Genomic DNA, 20,653 nt, shown 5'->3' with positions numbered 1-20,653 from the left:
TTGACGGTTCTCTCTATAACAGCGAGGGAAAGACTCGGTTTTTCTCCCCCTTTCTCTTTTCTTTCTTCCATAGATGTTTGAAATCGCAGTCATTTACGCTCGACAGTTTTTACAATAGCCTTGAGCCATAATTTTGCGAGTCTCTCCAGCATCCATACCCCTGCATGGTCTCTCTCCACCGGCCATGCACGACCGTTTCTCTCCCCAACCGTGGATTTCCTATTACTCTCGTTACGACTCACTGAGCCCCAGGCCCAAGGATAATGATGTGTTGTTTCTTGGTAGCATAATTTGTCACACGTATATTTCTTCTTCTTCTTCTCTTGCAGAAAGCACAGCTCCCTCTCACACACTCACACACTTCTTGTTAATTCAGAAGAACAAATGATCAACGTGAAAATAGTGACTTTATGAGTTGGAATCAATGGTTATTTGGAGACACCAGCGACCATAGACTTTAAAGGAAAGGACATTTCTTAAAAAAGGAGAACAAAGGAACAAATTCACGTGAGAATATTGGGATCCTGAAGCTTACTTTCTTCTCTTTTTTTTTGTGCCAAGAGCTGAAGTCAGGTAAGTTTGGCTCCTTCTCAGGCGAGCTGCTCACATCATTTAGTTGTGACAGGCGCTTTTAAGTGAATCCGGCGACAACGTTTGCAGCACGCTCGTGTCTTTTAAGTTGTACACGCGTTACGCATATAGAAAATAGCTTTTTAACGAAACAACAGGCATGCATATCGCGTTTAACTTTACCGAAAGCTGCGTTTTCGGTGAATATTTTTGCCGATACTCACGTCCCGCTCAACTCAGGTAGGCTAAAGGCGAAAACGCATCCGTGCAGCTGGCTGACGGCTCGGAGACAAACTAATTGCTTTTGTATGACTCCGTAAATCTGTGCGCTGTGTAATGTCCTCATTGTGCGTGTGTGTGTGTGTGTGTGTGTGTGGGGGTGTGCAGCAAAAGATAGGAGAAGGGATAAGTGTTGTGCTGAATGCTGCATGTTATCCGTCCGCCGTGTCTCTGTTTTCCCTGATCCGACAACTTCAAACCGCGTTTACCGGGAGGAAAAGCTCCGCAGCACCTCCGTGTCTTCGGTTTTTTGTGTTGTTTTGACAGCGCCCTTAAAAAAAAAACCACCTCAGCCTCCATTTAAATAAATCACCTCGAGGTGAGAATGAATAAGAGAGGCACGCTGTGGGAACTACTGCGGTTTTGTTTGTTGCTTTACGACCGTGAGCTCAAAGTTGAAAACGACCAAAGCCCGCGTTGGATGTCGGTTCTCCCCGGTTGGCGTAATGGTGTGCCCCCACCCCCTCCGGACAGGAGATCCGTTCAATAACTTAACTCGACTAAATCGTTTTCTATTCTAATAGCTGACCGATTGCATCCGTAGGCTGCGTGTGTTGTGCAAATACGTGACCTGAGGTAAATGGCTTGCATGGTTTATTTGTTGCCTAGGTGGCGTTCACAGTCAGGAAGTCATGTCCAGATCGGGTGATAGAACATCCACCTTTGACCCGACACACAGTGACACCCTGCTGCACGGGCTCAATCTCTTATGGAGGAAACAGCTGTTCTGCGATGTGACTCTCACTGCCCAGGGACAGCAGTTCCACTGCCACAAAGCAGTGCTGGCGTCCTGCTCACAGTACTTCCGAGCCCTCTTCTCTTCCCACAACATGATCAACAATGAGGGCAGCAAAGGGGACCAGGGCAGCAGCGGGACCCCCTCCTCCTCTCCTGACGACAAGCTGGTGACCCCCAGCGCCAGGCCCATCAATAACCTGGTCCTCCAGGGCTGCTCCTCCATTGGACTACGATTAGTGCTGGAGTACCTGTACACTGCCAACGTGACTCTTTCCCTGGACACGGTGGAAGAGGTGCTGTCAGTCAGCAAGATCCTCAACATCCCCCAGATCACCAAGCTCAGTGTGCAGTTCCTCAACGACCAGATCTCGGTGCAGAACTACAAGCAGATCTGCAAGATCGCCGCACTCCACGGGCTGGATGAGACCAAGAAGCTGGCCAACAAGTACCTGGTGGAGGATGTGCTGCTGCTGAACTTTGAGGAGATGTGCGCCATGCTGGATGCTCTGCCACCCCCGGTGGAGTCGGAGCTGGCGCTCTTCCAGATGTCAGTCCTCTGGCTGGAGCATGACCGGGAGACTCGCATGCACTATGCGCCGGACCTTATGAAGAGGCTGCGCTTCGCCCTCATACCTGCTCCAGAGCTGGTGGAGAGGGTGCAGTCTGTTGACTTCATGAGGACTGACCCCGTGTGCCAGAAACTACTCATGGATGCCATGAACTACCACCTGATGCCCTTCAGGCAGCACTGCAGGCAGTCCACGGCCAGCAGGTGAGGAAGAGACAAACATAATACAAAAAGAGAAACGCACACAAACACACACAGCAGTGAGCTTCCTGAGAGTGGACGTAAGGTGATTAAATGACTCCCACTTGTTCAATTTGAACAAATTGCCGACTCAAGTATTGCCCACTTGCACAAGCACCGGTCGCACCGCCTGTGTAGTCTAGACCATGTGGGTGGTCAGTCAGAGAGTTGAGGTCTGGGGCCCGGTTAATGAGGATTGTGGGGCTCGTCCTGTAAAAGACTTTCAGCTGTCAAGGGTCTTGCTCTACTCGGTGCTTCACTTGTATCCATAATTACAAGGTTACCTCATGTTTCAGTGAAGAAAAAAAACAACTCGTTATTTCCTCACACATCTGTGTAATTGCTCTCTAATCAGTGTAGACAAGATGCAGCAAACTAGATAAAGGTTATGCATTTGATGTGTAGCAACTCTCATGAATACAATATGAAATGCTGTAATTTAATTGTTACCAGGATTACGTGGTAATTATGAAACAATTCTGGTGTGAGCACAAGAATATCACAGCTATCGAGGATACAGCACGCTAAAATGAAATACAGTCGTAGGGAATATATTTGAGGATTCATCAAAGAAGGGACACTTTGACAATGTTCCCTAAATTCAGCTTCGATAAACATGTCTCACTCACAAAAATAGGCCTAGCTCCATGTCTTACTTCCATGTTTGCCCTGATCAGCACTTAAATAAGCAGGAGTTGTCAGTAAGTGTGTTGATTGATGGTTCTGTTTTGAGTAGTAATGAGTACTGCAATTATGAATTCACTGCATATACCTCTAAAGAGCAGGAAATTAGAGCTGTGGCATTGAGAATCTCCCAAATTTTAAAATCAAATTTTTGCGGAAAACAACCTCAAAATGAAATAATTTGTCTGTTTCTGCATGATCCCAATAACATATCTATTCCCACATATGGGCTTGAATGAGCAAAGAATCAAGAAACCTCATAATTAGTTTCACATGCCACTGTTTCTCTCCTCTCAATTAATCACCATTATCTATGTCCAGGGGCTCATTTGCATATGAATAACCCCAAAACACTTCCGAGTGGGCCAGTAGCAGAGAGAATGTACCGAGACGACGGTGAATTTCCCAAGCATAAAAAAGTAAAATATGAAAAAGGTGAACATGACTGGATATAAAGGCCAGCTGCTCTTCATCTTTTTACTGCTTATTGTGATTAATTGGTGGATTTGTGTTCAAATCCATTAGGAGCCAGATAACGGCCATTCATGTACAGTAAAGTGATTGGCTTTTTTTGGTTGTATATCATATACAAACAGCAGGAAATATCTCAACTGGCTCAGAGATGTCACATGAATCATTGCAGCCAATGAAATGGAGACATCGTATGGGCAGGTTTATGCACTCAATTGCGCTTTTAGCCTCCAGCATGGCACCCTGCAGGATCGTCTTCACTTCACAGCTAATTGAAAAGATATCTTTAGAGTACAATAACCATTCAATAACGCATCAAAAGGATGAGTACGCTGTTCCGCAATTTTTTTTTGTACATTTTAATAAACGCGGCCACACATTGCCTGACACGTCGCTTCATGTTCAGTGGTTGTACCCAGACAAGAAGCAGTTTTTAATTGAATGCATGCATCTGGTTTTATTTATTCGTTGATGATATAATTCATACTTGAGCATTTTCAGAGGGAAAAATAAAAATACGCCGAGCAACTGCAGCTAATACTATCAAAGTAATTATGTTAATTAAGAAATTAAAGGTGTCCAGCTTCAGGTTGAGCCTATATTTGGTCTTTTTTTTTTCAAGGCTTAATACCTGTTTTGTTCCCTGTTTCCTAACACACACACACTTTTGACATTACAGAATCCGTTCCAATAAGAGAATGCTGTTACTGGTGGGTGGTTTGCCTCCTGGACCTGATCGTCTCCCCAGCAATTTGGTCCAGTACTATGACGACGAGAAAAAGACATGGAAGATCCTCACAAGTGAGTAGCAGAAGGCTCTGCTGCTTTCTTTCTTTCTTTCTCTTTTTTTATACCTGAGGCATCTTGTGTTAGTGGCTTTTATGATGAGAAAAAGTTGTTCCTATGGATGACTTTTACACAGGTTAATTTCCATTGAAAATGAGGGGAAGGAGTTCCCTAAATCCTTTAGGTGATAATGTATCACTATCACTTTTAATATAAGTTTTTAATCAGAGCGTGACTTCACGGCACTGTGGAGCTTCATGCCCGGTCTCCCTTGTTTTTGCTGAAATATGCTGGCAGGATGCATGATGAGATTTACTTGAATCTAATGATCTATTGTGGCAGAGAGAGAGAGAGAGAGAGAGAGAGAGAGAGAGAGAGAGAGAGAACAATAATGAGTGACATCTTTCCTCAATACCTTCTTAAGGCTTAGCTTGATTATTCACTCCCATTGATCAATTCATGAGATTGAATCAGCCGATACTTACTTAAACACAGCCTGTGTACCTGGTCTCACTGTTGATATTAGGTTTGCATGAGGTGAGTTAGACACCAACGAGATGGATGGAGTTAGTGGAACACAGCAGCTGTAATGTCGATACAAACATTCAGAAGCAAATATCATTTCCATTGACTTAATAGCAGAAATAAAAGATAGACATATCCTTTAACCTGTAGGAATTCATAGTAGGGTACAGTTTATTGATTTTATGATATCATATTGAAAGCAAGTTGTCATAATTTCCCCCAAAGAATCCATTCTATTGAAAAAAAACAGTGAATCAATAGAGAACCTATTTGAAGAGTTCCTGCAGCGCTCGCCTCTGTAAAGTGGACCATGCTCTTTTTCTGTCTCTTCGTCTTCCCTGACCTTTCAAGGCGCACCACTATATTGTTGTCATATTGCAAAGGTCAAACAAGAGCTAATGGTAAACCATATTTGTCCTTTGCATCATCATTGCCAGAGATATTGAGTTTTTGTCCTTTTGTTTTGGTCGGAGCCGTACCTCAGCAGCGTCTCTTCATTCGTACATATTAGCCATGGCTCTGTTCTCTGTCAGCTCGGTACTGTGCCCGGTTTGTTTCTCTCGCTGTGTCTTAAATTCAGAGAAAGTTGTGGACGTTGCTTCTTCCTCCGCTAGAATATTCGAGCTACTCTAACATTACTTCGCAGTAATTTGTTATTTGAGCTCATGTTTGGCCAAATCTGTCAGGGTGCATTTTACTAAAGGAGCCATGCATACACAACAGCCTGCAGCGCGCTGGTGTCTGTATCGTCATTTTCTCATTTAACTCATACTCCTGGGTATAGACTGCAACAACCAAAAGGTCAGTGGGGATTTCCATCACTCAAAACTAAAAAGTTAACACTCAAATGGTCCGTGGCCAAGTGGAAGGACAAAACTGCAAAATCATCCCCTTAACACATCAGTGGCCATCTGATGTAGCCTCCACACAATGGATGTGGAATAGAAGATTATTAACATTCAATCATAACTTTTCAATGAGGCGAAACCTGAGAGGGACAGCCTTTGATTAAGACATTCATCAACACAATTTGGGGGAGAATCTGATCCCTCTCAGTTGGTGTCAGATAAATCTACTGCTCGGTGATTCCAGTGCAAAGTTTGCCATCTAGTGTACCCACAGCAGCGTGGACAAACACGAGACAAAGGCAGGCGCAGGCTCAGCCACAATGCTGGACTATTCTCTTCCTCTTCTTCGTTTAAATCCAACCTGATAATTAAATCTCCCCGTTGGATGTGGACCTCGTCTACACAGCGTGGCCTAGAACAAAGGAATTCAGCTCAGTGGGATGCGTTTGTAATGGCGTAGAAGGCACGTCAGAGCTGGAGCAGCAGTGGTGCATTAGCTGTGGACTCATTCAACCAGCCCAGACTGTGCCTCTGTCTATGCGGAGGTTTCTGACTCCCTCTAGTGAGCCCCAGAGCTCACTGTAGACTGGAGTGATGGCGTCCATCTCATAGAGGACGTGCTCATCCTGCCCTCCTACGGCTGTTCACCCCTGGGGTTAGTAGAAGATTTAGATTTAGAGGAGAGGGGGACAGATAGGTAGATTCATTTCTTTCTCAGGGCGTAATTCTGACACATTGCAGATAGAAACATAATTGATATGTTTCATCGTTTTCACCGCACTAGGCTATTACAGTGGTCTCAATTATTGCAGCACTTATCACACTGTTCACCTGTATCCGAGGCACCTGTAGAGGCAGGCAAATGTCCCAAATCCTCCCACAGCACTCCTCACACTGCAGCCTGTGACATACTGTAAAGCAATAATCTTCTTTTCACATGGGTACAAGATGATTTTTAGTACGAGTACAAGTCGCCAGACATCAAATAAAGAGCCGCCCATCCGTGTCCTATATACTGCTGACTGAATGATAATGTAAATAGCATGTAAGGGAATTTGGCAGTCATATGGCACTCGTCTTTGAGGTGCACTGGAGGCAGGCAACCTAATCCCCTCGTCGCGAGATAAAGCTGTGTTCAGTGTATGTAGTATTAGTTCCTATCTGAGACTTCCATCCCATAGAGGACCCGCACATGTCAGCCAGCCAGAGTGAGATTGCAGGGAGAGGCCAATTGGAAAGGAATGAGATTCAAGGCTGTCTAATTTTGCAGCAACTGTGATCCATCAGGCGGTGGGGAGGTGACAGTGGAAATGACTGATGGAGACAGACAGGTGGGCTTTAACATTTCACTGATTTGTGCTCAAAAAGCACCGGGCCTGAGATTTATTGAGTGAACACGATCATGTTCATTATGACTGTCACCTAAGACCATTTCTCTACATCTCAATGGGGTCACTTCAGCAAAAGAAGATGGAGGAGAGGAGGGGGAGCATAAAAAACATACACAAGGGGAAATCCTTCACAAGGGGTCCTGCTGCAGCGGTGGGCTTCTAGCTGTTTGTGCCGACTAAATATCGTATTTACTGGACATACTCGGTGTGTTACGAGATGGAAAGCTGCTGTGGGATATTTTTAATGCGAGATAAAGAGAAAACGAAAACGATTGCACTGAGATTCAGTCCTTTAAGTATCACTGGCAGGTGAGTTATGTCTCCTAAATATAATTAAATAACTTATTGGCCTGATCAGATTAGATAGATAGATAGATATTGTAAAAAAAAAAAAAAAAAACAGTAGACTGTTTGCTCTGCTTCATATTTTCATTTGTTCCGGTTTAGGAGTCAACAGGCTTGATTTCCCACAAGAAATGACTTCCTGTAGATGGATGAATGGAAGGTTACAAAACAAAAAGCAGTGAGGAGGGGAAACCAATCCTGTAGCATTGACTCACACTGAGGATGGAGAAACAGACGTCCGCCTGCGTCACTGTAACAAACACGTTGTGCTGTTGTGATGAGTACGTTGCAGATTTAATCAATCTTGACCTCAGCGTGTAGAATGAGCGCTCCCTCTCAAACAATAGAACGCTCAGCGTGACGAAATACAAATAGTCACTGAACGAGGAAGACCGCCAGTACAAGTATTAAAGCGTAAAGATGGATGCTCTGTTAATAAGAACTTCATTTCATTTGTTGTCCAGCCCATCAGACCTACATTATGTCAGGTTCAACCAGAGCCTTTTAAGCTTTGTTCAGTGATGGGTCCTTGTAGTGTTTCAGGTGCAGTTGAGACACATTTCTGATACGTTTAGTTTTTTTCAGTATTATTATAATTAATTTAAGACTATAATTGATCTATAAAACTATTTTATTGATTATTTGGTGGCTGATGTTTTAAAGTTACTGTGAGGAACATTTAACGGTTCATGAAACAGTCTAACTGTGATACTAATGACTCAATATGACCTCCATAAGTTAACGAGACCATTAGTGAGACGATTTATATAGTAGCTTGTTATCGGTGCCTTTCGAGTCGGGTTCTGGCAGCGACAAGCCCACCGCGGACAGATCCAGATCTGGCTTTGCTGCCGCCTTTGACCAGCGGCATCTCCTCTTCCGCCGAGGAGCTGAGCAGAGTTATACCAGCTGATGTTAACAGTCATCCGTTAAAATGAAAACCTCAATTCCACAATGATGCACTATGAGGCTGGAGATGTAATCGGTTACCCACTCACGATGAACCGTTCTTTGAAACCACCACGTATTGTGTTTCTGTGTATAAATCTGTAATTCTCAAAAAGTCTAAAGCTGTGGAATGAAAACTGTGTTCATGGGGTTCATGGTATCTGTTTCATTTAAATCAAGTATTATTTGTTTGGTAGGTTTTTTTAGACTTTGCTTCAGCAGCGGTGTTAGGATTGGGGTCCATATTGTCCATATTGTGGCCTAAATAGCCGGGTTTACATGCTGCTCTTCATTGATTACGTTTGATGACACAGTGCCATGTCTACATTAGCCTTGTATTTATAATGTAGTTTACAGTACATTTATGAGTACAATAATGTAAAAGTTTTGATTTAAACTGCCCATCATTGACATGTTTCAGTGATTGACGCCTTTGGTTTCTGTGTCTCGTCTAGTAATGCCTTACAACAGCGCCCATCACTGCGTGGTGCAGGTGGAGAACTTCCTGCTGCTGCTGGGCGGAGAGGATCAGTGGAACCCAAACGGTACAGTAACACCGCCGACTGAGCCTTTCGCTTCCCAGTGATTCCACTCAGCACATGTTGTGAGTGTTTGCTTAGTTTAGAGAGCGCACTAAGCTGGAGTTCATGCTCGGTCAAACCCATCAGTGTTAATGTCACACTTTCAGAGAGTTTCAAACACTCATCCTAGAGCCAGTTCATCTCTGGGTGGACAAGCAACACTCCACTCAACACTTGTCAATAACTGGCATAGAAAAATAACTGTTATTAACATTGAAATATTTTAGTTGTAGAAGTGTTAAAAGTGCTTGCTGTGAAATGGCGGTAACACGCCGCCATAGTAAGAAACAAAGGCTGTAAATGATCAAAAAATCTGATACTGTCCTTTTGTTCTTTCTCCACCGAGTAGCATAACAATGCCGCTCTGCACGCGGTGAACTCAGTCGTGTTTATTTAGCTCCGTGAGTGGAAAATCAACACAATACCATAACACATCATTAGAGATAATTTAAGATGTTTTCAACAGATTATCCTCCAACACCAGATCTATGATTGAAAAAAAAAAACAAGACCTCAGTCAGCGCTTATTAACTCTAATGGCGGTGAAAAGCAGCACCTCCTCACATTGAAAATCATTATGTGTGGGTGGTGATTTTCAGATAATATGTTTATATTAAACCCACAGAGTCACAGTTGTGCATTTCATTGGTGCCGTGTAAAACAAAGAATCTGGCAAAGAGTTAACCGATTAGAACAGAGCGCTGCCATAGTCTGCCTCAGCTGCATCGTACCATAAAGACTAAGTCGTCGTCATTGATCCTGATTTCTGTCGGTTTTTGCAGGAAAGCACAGCACTCATTTTGTCAGCCGCTACGATCCCAGATTCAACAGTTGGATACAGTTGCCTCCTATGCAGGAGAGGTGAGTCTGTTTGTGGTTGCCCAAAGACAACATAGGATGGTACATGTGATGATGCACCAGGAGACTGATGGATTTTCACGGGTCTTGGAAGACCTTCATGAACATCATTGACTTTACATATAAAGAAAACAAACAATATCTTATTCGTATTTGTATTATTAGATGTTTTATCAGTTTGCATACAACCATTGTGCTTTGCATCTCTATAACTATGCACGTATTGTCTTTAGAATTTACGATTTTATAACATTCAATTAATGTCTTATGCAAAAGTAAGTCCACCCACTATGCATAAAGAGAAATGCTCACAGCTGGTAAGCATGTGACGAGCACAGTCAATCACCTTGCACACAAACAGTGGGGAATCCTACGATACATCTAGTCATCGCTGGTTTAATGATGTTGTCTGTTGTCTGACACTTCCTTCCTCAGGAGAGCCAGTTTCTTTGCCTGCCGCCTGGATAAGCACCTGTACGTGATTGGTGGTAGAAACGAGAGCGGCTACCTCTCCAGCGTGGAGTCCTACAACCTGGAGACTAACGAGTGGAACTACTTGTCGTCTCTGCCGCAGCCTCTGGCCGCCCATGCAGGAGCAGTGCACAACGGCAAGATCTACATATCAGGTCAGGAGAGAAGCTGCCACACGGATTACCCGTCTTCTCTTGTCGTGAAAAACCCATTTAACTCTTTGTAAAAACGTTTTTATTCCTCCGCCACATAAAATACACACAATGTTTTTTCTTTAAAACTTGATGTTCATTCCTTAGCATTTGAAAGAGATAGATATATCCTCTAAAACGTTATTACAAGATAAATATTTGGCACAGAAAATGTGTTTCATAATCATATTAAAACAACAGTGACCACAGTCAACAACTATAAACACACACAGTACAGAGTAAAGCAGACTGCAGAGAGTCTCTTTTATTCCCCACATTCTTCTTTGTCAAACCCTGGCGCCTACATTACCCACAATGCAACTCGACCGCTGACAGTTTGGTTGCAGATTCTGGTTTGCTCTTTCAATTACAAATGTTTTAAAATCCGCTCAACATATTCTATCCAATACTTGCAGTTCTTCTGAAATCTATGATATCCTTTGTTTAGGTGACTTTTCAATCAATCAAACACTCATCACACCAACGCAGAATGTCATACATCAAAAATCCTCCTCCTCCTCCAAAAGCTATCACTGAATCATCAGTGAATTTTATGACTATTGTGCTGTATTAGGCGCCACGGCAGTTATTACACTATAAAACTAAAAGAAAGGGAACAAAGGCACCAACCTTGAGTGTCTGAATAGAGCTGGTTGGAGAAGTCGGAGCCGCCATTAACTCTGACGCACTGAGATCTACTCAAACAAAAACTATGTCTAGCCAGCGATACAATGAGCACATGTAGCTGGACAGCATTAGAAGTAAAGAATTAAATCTATAATTATTGATCTGTGATGTATACGTTTAAGATAGTTTTACAGTATGTAAGTTCAGCAATGAATCAATCGTCTTTCAAGGAGACGTGCTCATTTCCAGGTTCATTCTTGTATTTTGGGTTTTCTACGACAACATGTTGACACGCTTTACTCTCTGTCTGGATTTACCCGTCTCTCTGTCTGAAACGCTCTCTTTTACTTCCAACAGAATTGCGTTGCTAGGCAACAGCTTGGGCCCATGTTTACTTCCTGTCAGCTGCCGTCATTCACAAACACTGCAACCGGAAATATACACCGGGACACGTTCAGAATGTTTACGTTCACATCTGTGAAGTGGTCTAGTTAAGGCACAGTCTCTTGCGTGTATTTCTCCACGGATTGAGAGTTTCGATACTTTCACAGTGTTTATATAACATCTAATAAAAGAGACGTGTGTCAGTTCGCTCCTCCGTTTATTATACGAGCAGCCAGTGTGTCGTCCTTCGGTGTGAACTTTCGACATAGCATTAAAAGCATGGTTCTATGTTCACCTGTTGCAGGAGGAGTTCACAATGGAGAGTATGTGTCCTGGCTCTACTGTTATGACCCCGTAATGGATGTGTGGGCAAGGAAACAGGATATGAACACAAAGCGTGCCATTCATGCCCTGGCTGGAATGAACGACCGCCTATATGCTATTGGTGGAAACCATTTGAAAGGTAAGCACTCGAGCATTTCGGGAAATTAACAGAGAAGAGGTCAAGATCTACACTGAAAGAGATGCTGCTATTATGAGCGGCTGACGAGCTTTATTACACTGTGCGACCTCTTTTATACTCCAGCATTCAAGGTACTAAATGGAAAGCAAACTGAACAAACAACTGAATTACAATTATGTGTTGTATTCGATCAGCAAAACAGAACGCTGGCTGTTTGAATGGGAATCATGAAAAGCTGGAACTTGTGTGTCTCTTATGAAATACTGTTTTTAAGTAACTCATTAGTCTGTTGAATGTATAAGCTCCAATTTGCTTTTCACTGCCACAGTTTGATATGCAGCTCATGAAACCTTAAGCCAGTAAGAAGAGCACAGAGGAAGCAGCTCACACAGGAATACAGCTGGTGGAAAAGTTCATGTAGGAACCCATCGCTCAGAATAAAAATGTGTTTTCAGGGCCTTTAAAGTCAAACAAGCAAGTTGTTACTGCAACCTGGCCCTACTACATGACCTTTATGTGAGACACAGAGGTACTGTCATCGTTTTAAGGTATTTTTCTTCTTCTCTCACACAGGTTTCTCCCATCTAGACGTGATGTTGGTGGAGTGTTACGACCCGAAAGCTGACCAGTGGAACATCCTGCAGACGCCCATCCTGGAGGGTCGCAGCGGCCCGGGCTGCGCTGTGTTGGATGACAGCATCTTTCTCATGGGGGGCTACAGCTGGAGCATGGTATGGATTAGTTTAGATTAAAGGAGATTGATGGCAAAAGTTTATGTTTTGGTTGTCATCGAATCACCAGGAAAAGACCGAAACACTGCGTCTGTCTCAGTTCTTTCCCACCCTGACCGTGCCATGAGTCAGGAATATAGACTTTAACTTTGGACAACAGGGGGGCTCTGTTCCAATGAGCTCTATCTAGATTTGGCTTCTTAGAAGGGTCAGCTCACTGCAGGTCTTTTCGTGCTACCTGTTGACAAAAGAAAATTGTAGGAAACCCCCAGACTTGATCCTTAAAGTTGTCCCTGCTGTTTTTGACTACATGCAGTTGAAAGAGTTTTTCCATTCCACATTTGTAAATCCAAACAGCGCTGAGAGAAATGAGGAGAATGACTTGATTTTCTGTTTTTTCCTCAGGGGGCCTATAAGTCTTCTACCATCTGCTACAGCCCAGAGAAAGGAACATGGACAGAGCTGGAGGGAGAGGTGGCAGAGCCCTTAGCGGGCCCAGCCTGTTCCACCGTCATACTGCCGGCCTGCCTTCCCTTCAACAAATGACAATTAATCCGACGGAGGGGCGGTAAGGGGGGGGGGGGCAGCAGAGTGAATGGGAAGAAGACCATCGATAAGCAAAACAGTCGTCAACAATTTTGTGACAAACCCTCCAGTCAGACGACGGGGGTGTGTATAAATTATTTTTTTACAGGTTTGACCAGAGCACTTTCGTTATTCCCTACTGAAGGTTTGAAAAAAAAAAGAAAAAAAAAAAAGAAGAAGAATTGTGTAACTCATGTATTTAAAGTCATCTGTGTTCTGAGAAATGGTCAGTTTCATATTTGATTTGATTTAAACTGATAGTAAGTGTTTTTTGGCTTCTCTTCTATAGCACGCATAGTGTTGAACTGAATTATAGCTTTCAAATCCATTGTATCTTGTATTCAGTAGAGGCATATTTCTATCACAATGCAGTGTTGTTTCATGGACTGACACTGGCAGAAAAAGGTGATCAGTCCCAAATTGTCTATGGGGTTAAGTCAAAATAGGGCCGGGTGAGTTACATTAACCGTGATGATCAAAGTGTACAAATATTCTGCATCACTCGCGTTCTCTCTGGCTGGATTGTGCTCTTATCCTGCTGTCGGATCCTTATGCAACTGTTTTGTTGAACTTATTTACGTGTCTAAAATGGGGACATTTGCAGAAACTTTTCCTAGCTGCAGTCATTATTTAACTGACATTGTATGAACAAGAAAAAAATACATTTTAACTAGACCTGCAAGCAGGAGGACATTATTAAAAAAAAAAGACACAATGATCTTAATGAGGACGTGTCCACGTCACCCACCCCTAATTTATAACTAATTGTCTTAATAATTTACACCCAGACTGAAGTCGTGTTTCTGTATAAAGTGACAGAAAAAAATCTTACCAAATGTTTGTGGCAGCTATTCTTTGTGCTGCAAGCAGAACAAAGGAAGTTGAACCATTGATTCTTAGTATTCTTATGACGCACTAACGTTCACATTAATTAAACGATGACTGTACAATCAAATTGTAATTGCTAGCCAACGTATTTATGGGTAGCATGTTTGGGTAAACCGATGGAGAGGACATTGGCTTGTTCACCTTTACAAGGTAATGCTAACAGGCCTGTTTATGAGGCCACATAGCATTGACCCTGATGGGATTTTAATCTTTAATGTATGAAAACCAGACGAGCATACAACGGTCCTCGATGCACTAATCGTGAACTTTTAATTCAGCATACAAAGTTCAATCAAATGTAAATTAATCAATGTGCTGTGTTTGAAAAAATAATTATCAAATGAATCTAAGTCCAGTCTCGTCTCCGTTATTAGGTTCAAAAAGTTGACTCTAAATATCGATGCAGTACCTGTTGCATTCTGTAAAGATTTGTTGATTTCATTCGTGTACATAATCGCTTGCAGTGAAACATTTTTGTGCACTCAACCTTGGATTTATTCTCAAATCCTGTTATGTCCTTTGCATTTTAGAATATGAAAATAAATTGACTCTTGATGATTAAAAGACATTTTTTTCCACTTCTTTGACATTTTAGACAGAACATGAGCTTCCCTAGATGTGAGCAGTCTGATGGAAGTCACAGAATAAACAGGTTTTCCTGAGATGCTTCAGTATCTTTGAATACAAAATTCTCCCTTATCGTACATCTACTCTGAAAAACTGACTTCAGGAATTCTCCAAACGCTTGATATTATTTAGATGAACTTATGACAGAGGAAAACACATTTCTGGCATCAGTTTTTATTTTTTTGAAATAGTTTTTTGCCTCCAAATGAAATGAAATGAAACAACCCAAAGACACAAAATCATTCTTTGGGTGAACTGTTCACCACTCAAGTGTAGGAATCGCTTTAATTTGAAGGTGTCATGAACCAAAAGCTTCAGAGCCACTGAACACGGAGGAACTTCAAGATCTGTGAAACAACTCGTCTAAATCATTAAAACCCAACTTCACACTTTGACAGAATGAAGCTCAGACCAAGTGTTCACAACTCAGAACGTTTAGAAATATTTCAGCAGGAACATTTTACATTTCTGTTCGCTTAGTACTTAGAAACTACAGCTAGTTTTTATACTTGAGAATCCAGTTTGTTGATGAATTAATGTCAGTAGCATTTCCCTTCTACAGCCCCGACTGTAATACCAAACAAAGACTTGTCTCCATACTCTGAACCTAAAAAAAAGGTTAGATTATTAATAGATCTGACTTTAAAATTAAAGGAAAACACAACATTAAACCCAGCGGGAGTCTGTAAAATGTGAACCAGCAAGCAGACAAAGCGAACCTGATGTTTACCCTCAGGCCGGCCCCTCATGCCAGACCAGATTTGATTTGCCAACCATTTACTACCAACTGTCTCATGCACCAAACAGCATGCTCGTCCTCCTACACACACAGAGACACACACACACACACACCTGATGGTTCATTTTTAATGTCTTTTTTTTTTTTTTTCGTCTTTCAATGGCAGCAGTTTCTCTGCTTGGCGTCTCCACGTCATGCATCCACTTGGCCGCGTGCCTGGAGGATAAGACGGCAATTATTTCCTCACTGAGATGATTCTGCTAGATTACATAAATCCATATCTAATTCACACAATATGGCATCGGGACATTAGAAAATCCTCAGTGTTCTTCATGTTACAAAACCCTCAGAGACATGTCTGACAACAACTGCTAACACACTGCAGTTTATGGAGATATTTGAGCAGATAGTTCAGGGGACTCTGGGCAATTAAAGAATAATAAAACCTTGATTAAGGCGAGACACTATACAGGCAAAAACATGTCTGCTTCTATAACATGTCTTCTTTCAAACTAGCGGAAAGAAAACATCCAAAATACACTTTAAGGTGTTTGTTTTACTACTTTGTCTATTTATGTCTGTAGATTTGTCCTACATTCACCAAAAGTTAGCATTAGATAATGACTCATTTGCATATTTAAACATAACATTTCAGAAAACTTGTAATACAAAAAGATGAACGCTTAATGTAAGTAATGAACTGGGGGAGTTTCATGGTGATGTATGTCTAATATGTCGACTAAATGAAACAGGGAATTGGAACCTGACTTTATATAACGTTTTTTTATTGTGGAACAATATGCAAATTAACACGTTTGATAAGACAGTGCCTCATTGGCATATCTAAACATGACATTTCAGAAAACCTGTAAAACAAAAACACTTTTCCTCAAATCAACTGGGGAGGTTTTGTGGTTGTATCTTTTCATTAAAATGTCTACCCTATTTCCCCCCTGGGTGTCTCCCCTTAAGACAAAGATTTGGAAAGCCATCCCAGCACAAGAATTAGGAGAAATACAGTTTTAATTTGAAGTCTTCATTTACCCTTCAGTGTTGGTGGCAGCAGATGGTTTCTGCTCCGCTCTCAGTCCCACAGCTAACACCTCTTCCTCAGTTTAGGGAATTACAGGATTGGTTGAAATGAACACGGCTGACCTTTTAATTAAGTACATGGACCATCGTGGCTCTGTTTTAATCACAGGAAAGTTATTCTCTGTCCTTGGCTCTATAGTTTCATGATATAGTACAGACACAGGAAAATATGCACCCTTACATCTTTTTACATTATGAGTTTTACCTTGTTTATGTTTCTGTACTTTAAGTTATAAAACTTCTTCTGCTTGAACTGGAACACTCAGCATCTGTTCTCATACATCCTCTAAATGAATAATTCAAGAATAGATCATTTATATTAAATCGCAAAGAAAACGATGAAATGCAACAAATGTGACACTTTGTGAGTGACTAAATTGTGTTTCTCATCATTAAAATACATATTGCATCTTTGCTCATTTACATCTATTCAAGAGAATCTTTCAATGTTGATGTGTTTCACTCTTTAGAGGAAACTACTGAACAGGTGTAAGTCCAGGTTCAGTTATCTTTCTTTGATTGCTTTTGATTTTATTGTGGTAATACTTTATTTTATGAGCTAATATTTTCCTAGGAAGTTTCCTGGAAAGAACAATGTCTTGTTTTTAAATCGTCTTGTCTTAATGTTTTTATACACCTTTTAACTGTTGCTGCTGTACTGATGAGTCGCCAACTCAATTTCGTTGTATGTTCGTACGATGACAATAAACATCCTTATCCTTATCCTTATCCTTATGTGATTTGGCTCTAATGAAACAGAGTTTAGCTGCTCCAATTGATTAATTCGAAGTGCTTAAATTACATGTTAATTACTCGTAATGGAGCATTTCAACTCTGTGTTTCTACTTTTTATTCTGTGAAGGATGTGAATATTTCTTTCACTACTGCTTATTTACTTATTTGGGGGGTTAGAGGCATTTAAAAAAACTGCTGCGGCCCCCAAAAAGGTTTGTGCCGGCCCTGCTGTTATTAGTGTTACAGAAAAACCTGCAAAGAAGAGTAATAGATGCAGGTTAACTGTATACTTTACAATGCAATTCCTTATTCACTGCACCTGCTGTGTGTGTCAGGTATGCGGCTTTAGTCCACCATCTAGTGGTAGAAACATCTGACTCAATGCTCACACCAGACCTGTTGCATTAATTCTCTTTCACTACAAAAAAAAAATATATATATATATAATAATAATAAATCTGATCTTCAGACAGGTAAAACGCTTCAAGCCGTGTTTCCACATTTCAGTTCACTCCTTAACTGAAGTTTGAAGACAGCCGATCACTCTGACCCACATAAAGTGAGTCACATCACCGCAGCTCAGCCAGTGAAGATGACTGGGATTATCTTCATGCCTCGCTCCTGTCCCCCATGCCTGTTTACGTTCACATGAAGCCACGCTCCTCTGGCTGCCGGCCACGCCGCGGTATTTATAGACAAACAGCCGTAATCACCACGCGAGGAATCCATCCTCAAAATCCTCAAGAAATCATCCTCAAACATCTAAACTTGGACTGAGTGAGAACGGCGGAATTTTCAAAGATCCATCTGAATGGGGCTCTCTGACGATGAAGGAGCGCGCGTGTCACCTCAAGGTAAAACAACAACAAAAAAGCCCTCAAATCCATTAATCATTTCATTACTTTATTGATATGTTTTCCTGTCTCGCGCGCGCTGCATTAACCCTCTCCCTCTTGTGAACATTTTTAGCATCTTATTCATCTATTCTTACTTGTTATGACTGCTGCTGCTGCTGCTACTCGCGTCAAACACTTCAACTCCGCAAGAATACAGAAGCAGCATCCTAATTAGCGATACCTGTCAACAGGATAGTCAATGTATTCCTGAAAAATAATTTAAAAAAAGAAACGATCGCAGACCTGCAGCTGACGAGCACAAATTGGAAGAGGTGGGGGCTGCCAGTTGTTTCAGTGGCTATAGTTTGCACTAATTAGAGGAGATCAGAGATTTTTAATTTATAATAAAAAGAGCCATACAGATGGAGAGGACGACTCTTGCAGCGGTAATTGTATAGGCTCACTGCAGTGATGCTCTCATCTATAAAGCAACATCATCAATGCTGCCATTGCTGATTCATTTCATGTCTGTTTGTATAAGTAACCCAGCTCTCGTGGACTAACACAGAAAACCTTCCTATAGTTTGCTCTCTGAAGGTGTGCATGTGGATACAAAGTGATTTAATTGCCGACCGATGACACAGGGTGTGTTTGTGAACTTGCAGGGCCGCGCTGTAATCAGAGGCGGTCCGCCCATCGGCAGCAGCATGGAGCTGCCGACGAGCCGCCCGCGTGTGAATGCGCGCGCTGACCCTGGTAGCCTTTTCAGACGGGCGCTGTGCTGCCTGTGAGAGCATGAGCTCAACCCGTATTGTGTCCAGTTCATGCCTGAGGAGCCGTGCTGCTGGTGTGTGAGTCACTGTGCCTTTTGCTTCAGCTCTCCCACACTCAGTCATCTTCTTTTTCGGAGTGGGAACAACCTTGTTTCCTCTGTCTCTGACTGGCTTGCCTCAAACTTGCTGTTTTCCAGCCTTTGCCACCTCATCTCCCTCATATTTCTCTGTCTCAGTTACACACACACACGCACACACACACACACACACACACACACACACACACACACACACACGCTGATATGGACAATGGCAGGATAATGTTTTTTAGGGGTCTGTGTTCAGTGTTCTGGAAACAACAGATGAGACTAGATTAAAGCAAGAAGGTCGAGTGTTCCACGCTTTTAAGATAAAAAACATCTCACCTCTCTGACCTCATTTCTGCACACAATCTTATTCCACCTGTCAGCACAATTACTAGTACTATTTCTGCATGGCTGCTGGTTTAAAGCTTTTGTTCCTCATTGCCTTATGCCCACAAATGTCCATTGCTGATGATCATTTAGAAAAAGTAAAGTTACATGGTTGCAATTATTCTGAATTGAAGCTGCGCTGGTTAGTAGCAGTTTTTGGTTCAGGAACTGTCCGTTTATCTGCCTTCAATAAATTGCAACAGTTACTTCTAAAAATGTGAAACATTCAGCGAAATAATCCTATTCTAGGTAGCAGAGACAGGTACAGTACTGACATTCATCCTCTGGAGACCATAAATATGGCAATCCATCCAATAGTGGAGATATTTCAATCTGGATCAATGTGGTAGACACTGCAGTTCCAAGAGCCAAGCTTCTATCGTGGCTAAAAATAGACAAACAGAGAGGGGACAGGCAGAATGTGAGATGTTTCATGTGTGTCACCGCTTTTTCACTCATCAATGGTTCCCTCCTTTCTACCCCTTTGTCTCATTTGTAGCATTATGGTGAAACCGCCAACTACCGTCCTCTGTAGAGATGCTCACCAGTTCAGACCAGTCCCTCTCCCGCTCCCTCTCACCCAGCCTCTGCTCTCCGTCCGGCTGTGGTCCGGGTGGAAGTATGCACGTCCAGTCCTCCCTGTCCCTCCCCGAGCCTGAGGCCTGGAGGAAGCCCAGCTCCACTCCCCGACACGGCCTGGCACAAGGAGTCCGATCCAGCTCCCTGCAGGTCCCTCACGCCCTCCCCGAGTACCTGGGGCTGCCCCCTCGAGCCGCCAGCTTTGATGTGCCTTGTGGTCAGGAAGAGGGCTCGTCCGATCAGGGTTTGGGGTCGCTGAGCCCCCACGGCATGCAGCGGCGGCGCGGGGGACTCGTGGAGCAGAAAGACATCATCATGGCTCACCAGGCTCACAAAATCCAGAGCACGCCGCAGGCACGCAGGAAGGAGTGGGAGTAAGTATAAAAGAGATTCAAAGGCAAAGGATTCCTCTTAAATTGCATGTGTAACGATGATACATCTCCATGGAGGATGAAAGAACACATTCAAAGTCAAGGTCAGTCTTTACAAACACATAGTGTGAAGCCAAAGAACTTTATTTTTAACGTTAAACAAGGTCCAACACTATAAAATATGCTGATGAGGGATTATGCCATACAATAAAAGAAATGGGATCTTTGATTTCAAAAGTTCAGTCAATCTTTTTTC

General features: G+C 42.4%; 1 protein-coding gene across 1 annotated transcript; it reads left to right on the top strand.

The window, feature by feature from the left end:
* Positions 1 to 1,466: 1,466 nt before the first annotated feature.
* klhl14 (kelch-like family member 14) lies at positions 1,467 to 13,256 on the top strand. The gene is made up of 8 exons (XM_076098253.1): positions 1,467 to 2,359; positions 4,230 to 4,351; positions 8,849 to 8,938; positions 9,757 to 9,835; positions 10,268 to 10,458; positions 11,810 to 11,968; positions 12,542 to 12,699; positions 13,105 to 13,256. Exons 1-8 carry the CDS (start codon positions 1,482 to 1,484, stop codon positions 13,243 to 13,245), a joined length of 1,818 nt encoding a protein of 605 aa, XP_075954368.1. The 5' UTR covers positions 1,467 to 1,481; the 3' UTR covers positions 13,246 to 13,256.
* The last annotated feature ends 7,397 nt before the right edge of the window (positions 13,257 to 20,653 follow it).

Source organism: Anarhichas minor, unplaced genomic scaffold, assembly GCF_050575085.1.
Source record: "Anarhichas minor isolate MPS153535 unplaced genomic scaffold, ASM5057508v1 ptg000024l, whole genome shotgun sequence".
NCBI classification, from domain to species: Eukaryota; Metazoa; Chordata; class Actinopteri; order Perciformes; family Anarhichadidae; genus Anarhichas; species Anarhichas minor.
This window is presented reverse-complemented; position numbering and strand designations above follow the sequence as displayed.

Coding starts and splice junctions, on each gene's coding strand:
- klhl14 (XM_076098253.1), top strand. CDS start 1,482: ATGTCCAGATCGGGTGATAGAACATCCACCTTTGACCCGACACACAGT. Junction 2,360..4,229: donor AGGCAGTCCACGGCCAGCAG/GTGAGGAAGAGA, acceptor TTGACATTACAG/AATCCGTTCCAATAAGAGAA. Junction 9,836..10,267: donor TTGCCTCCTATGCAGGAGAG/GTGAGTCTGTTT, acceptor TTCCTTCCTCAG/GAGAGCCAGTTTCTTTGCCT.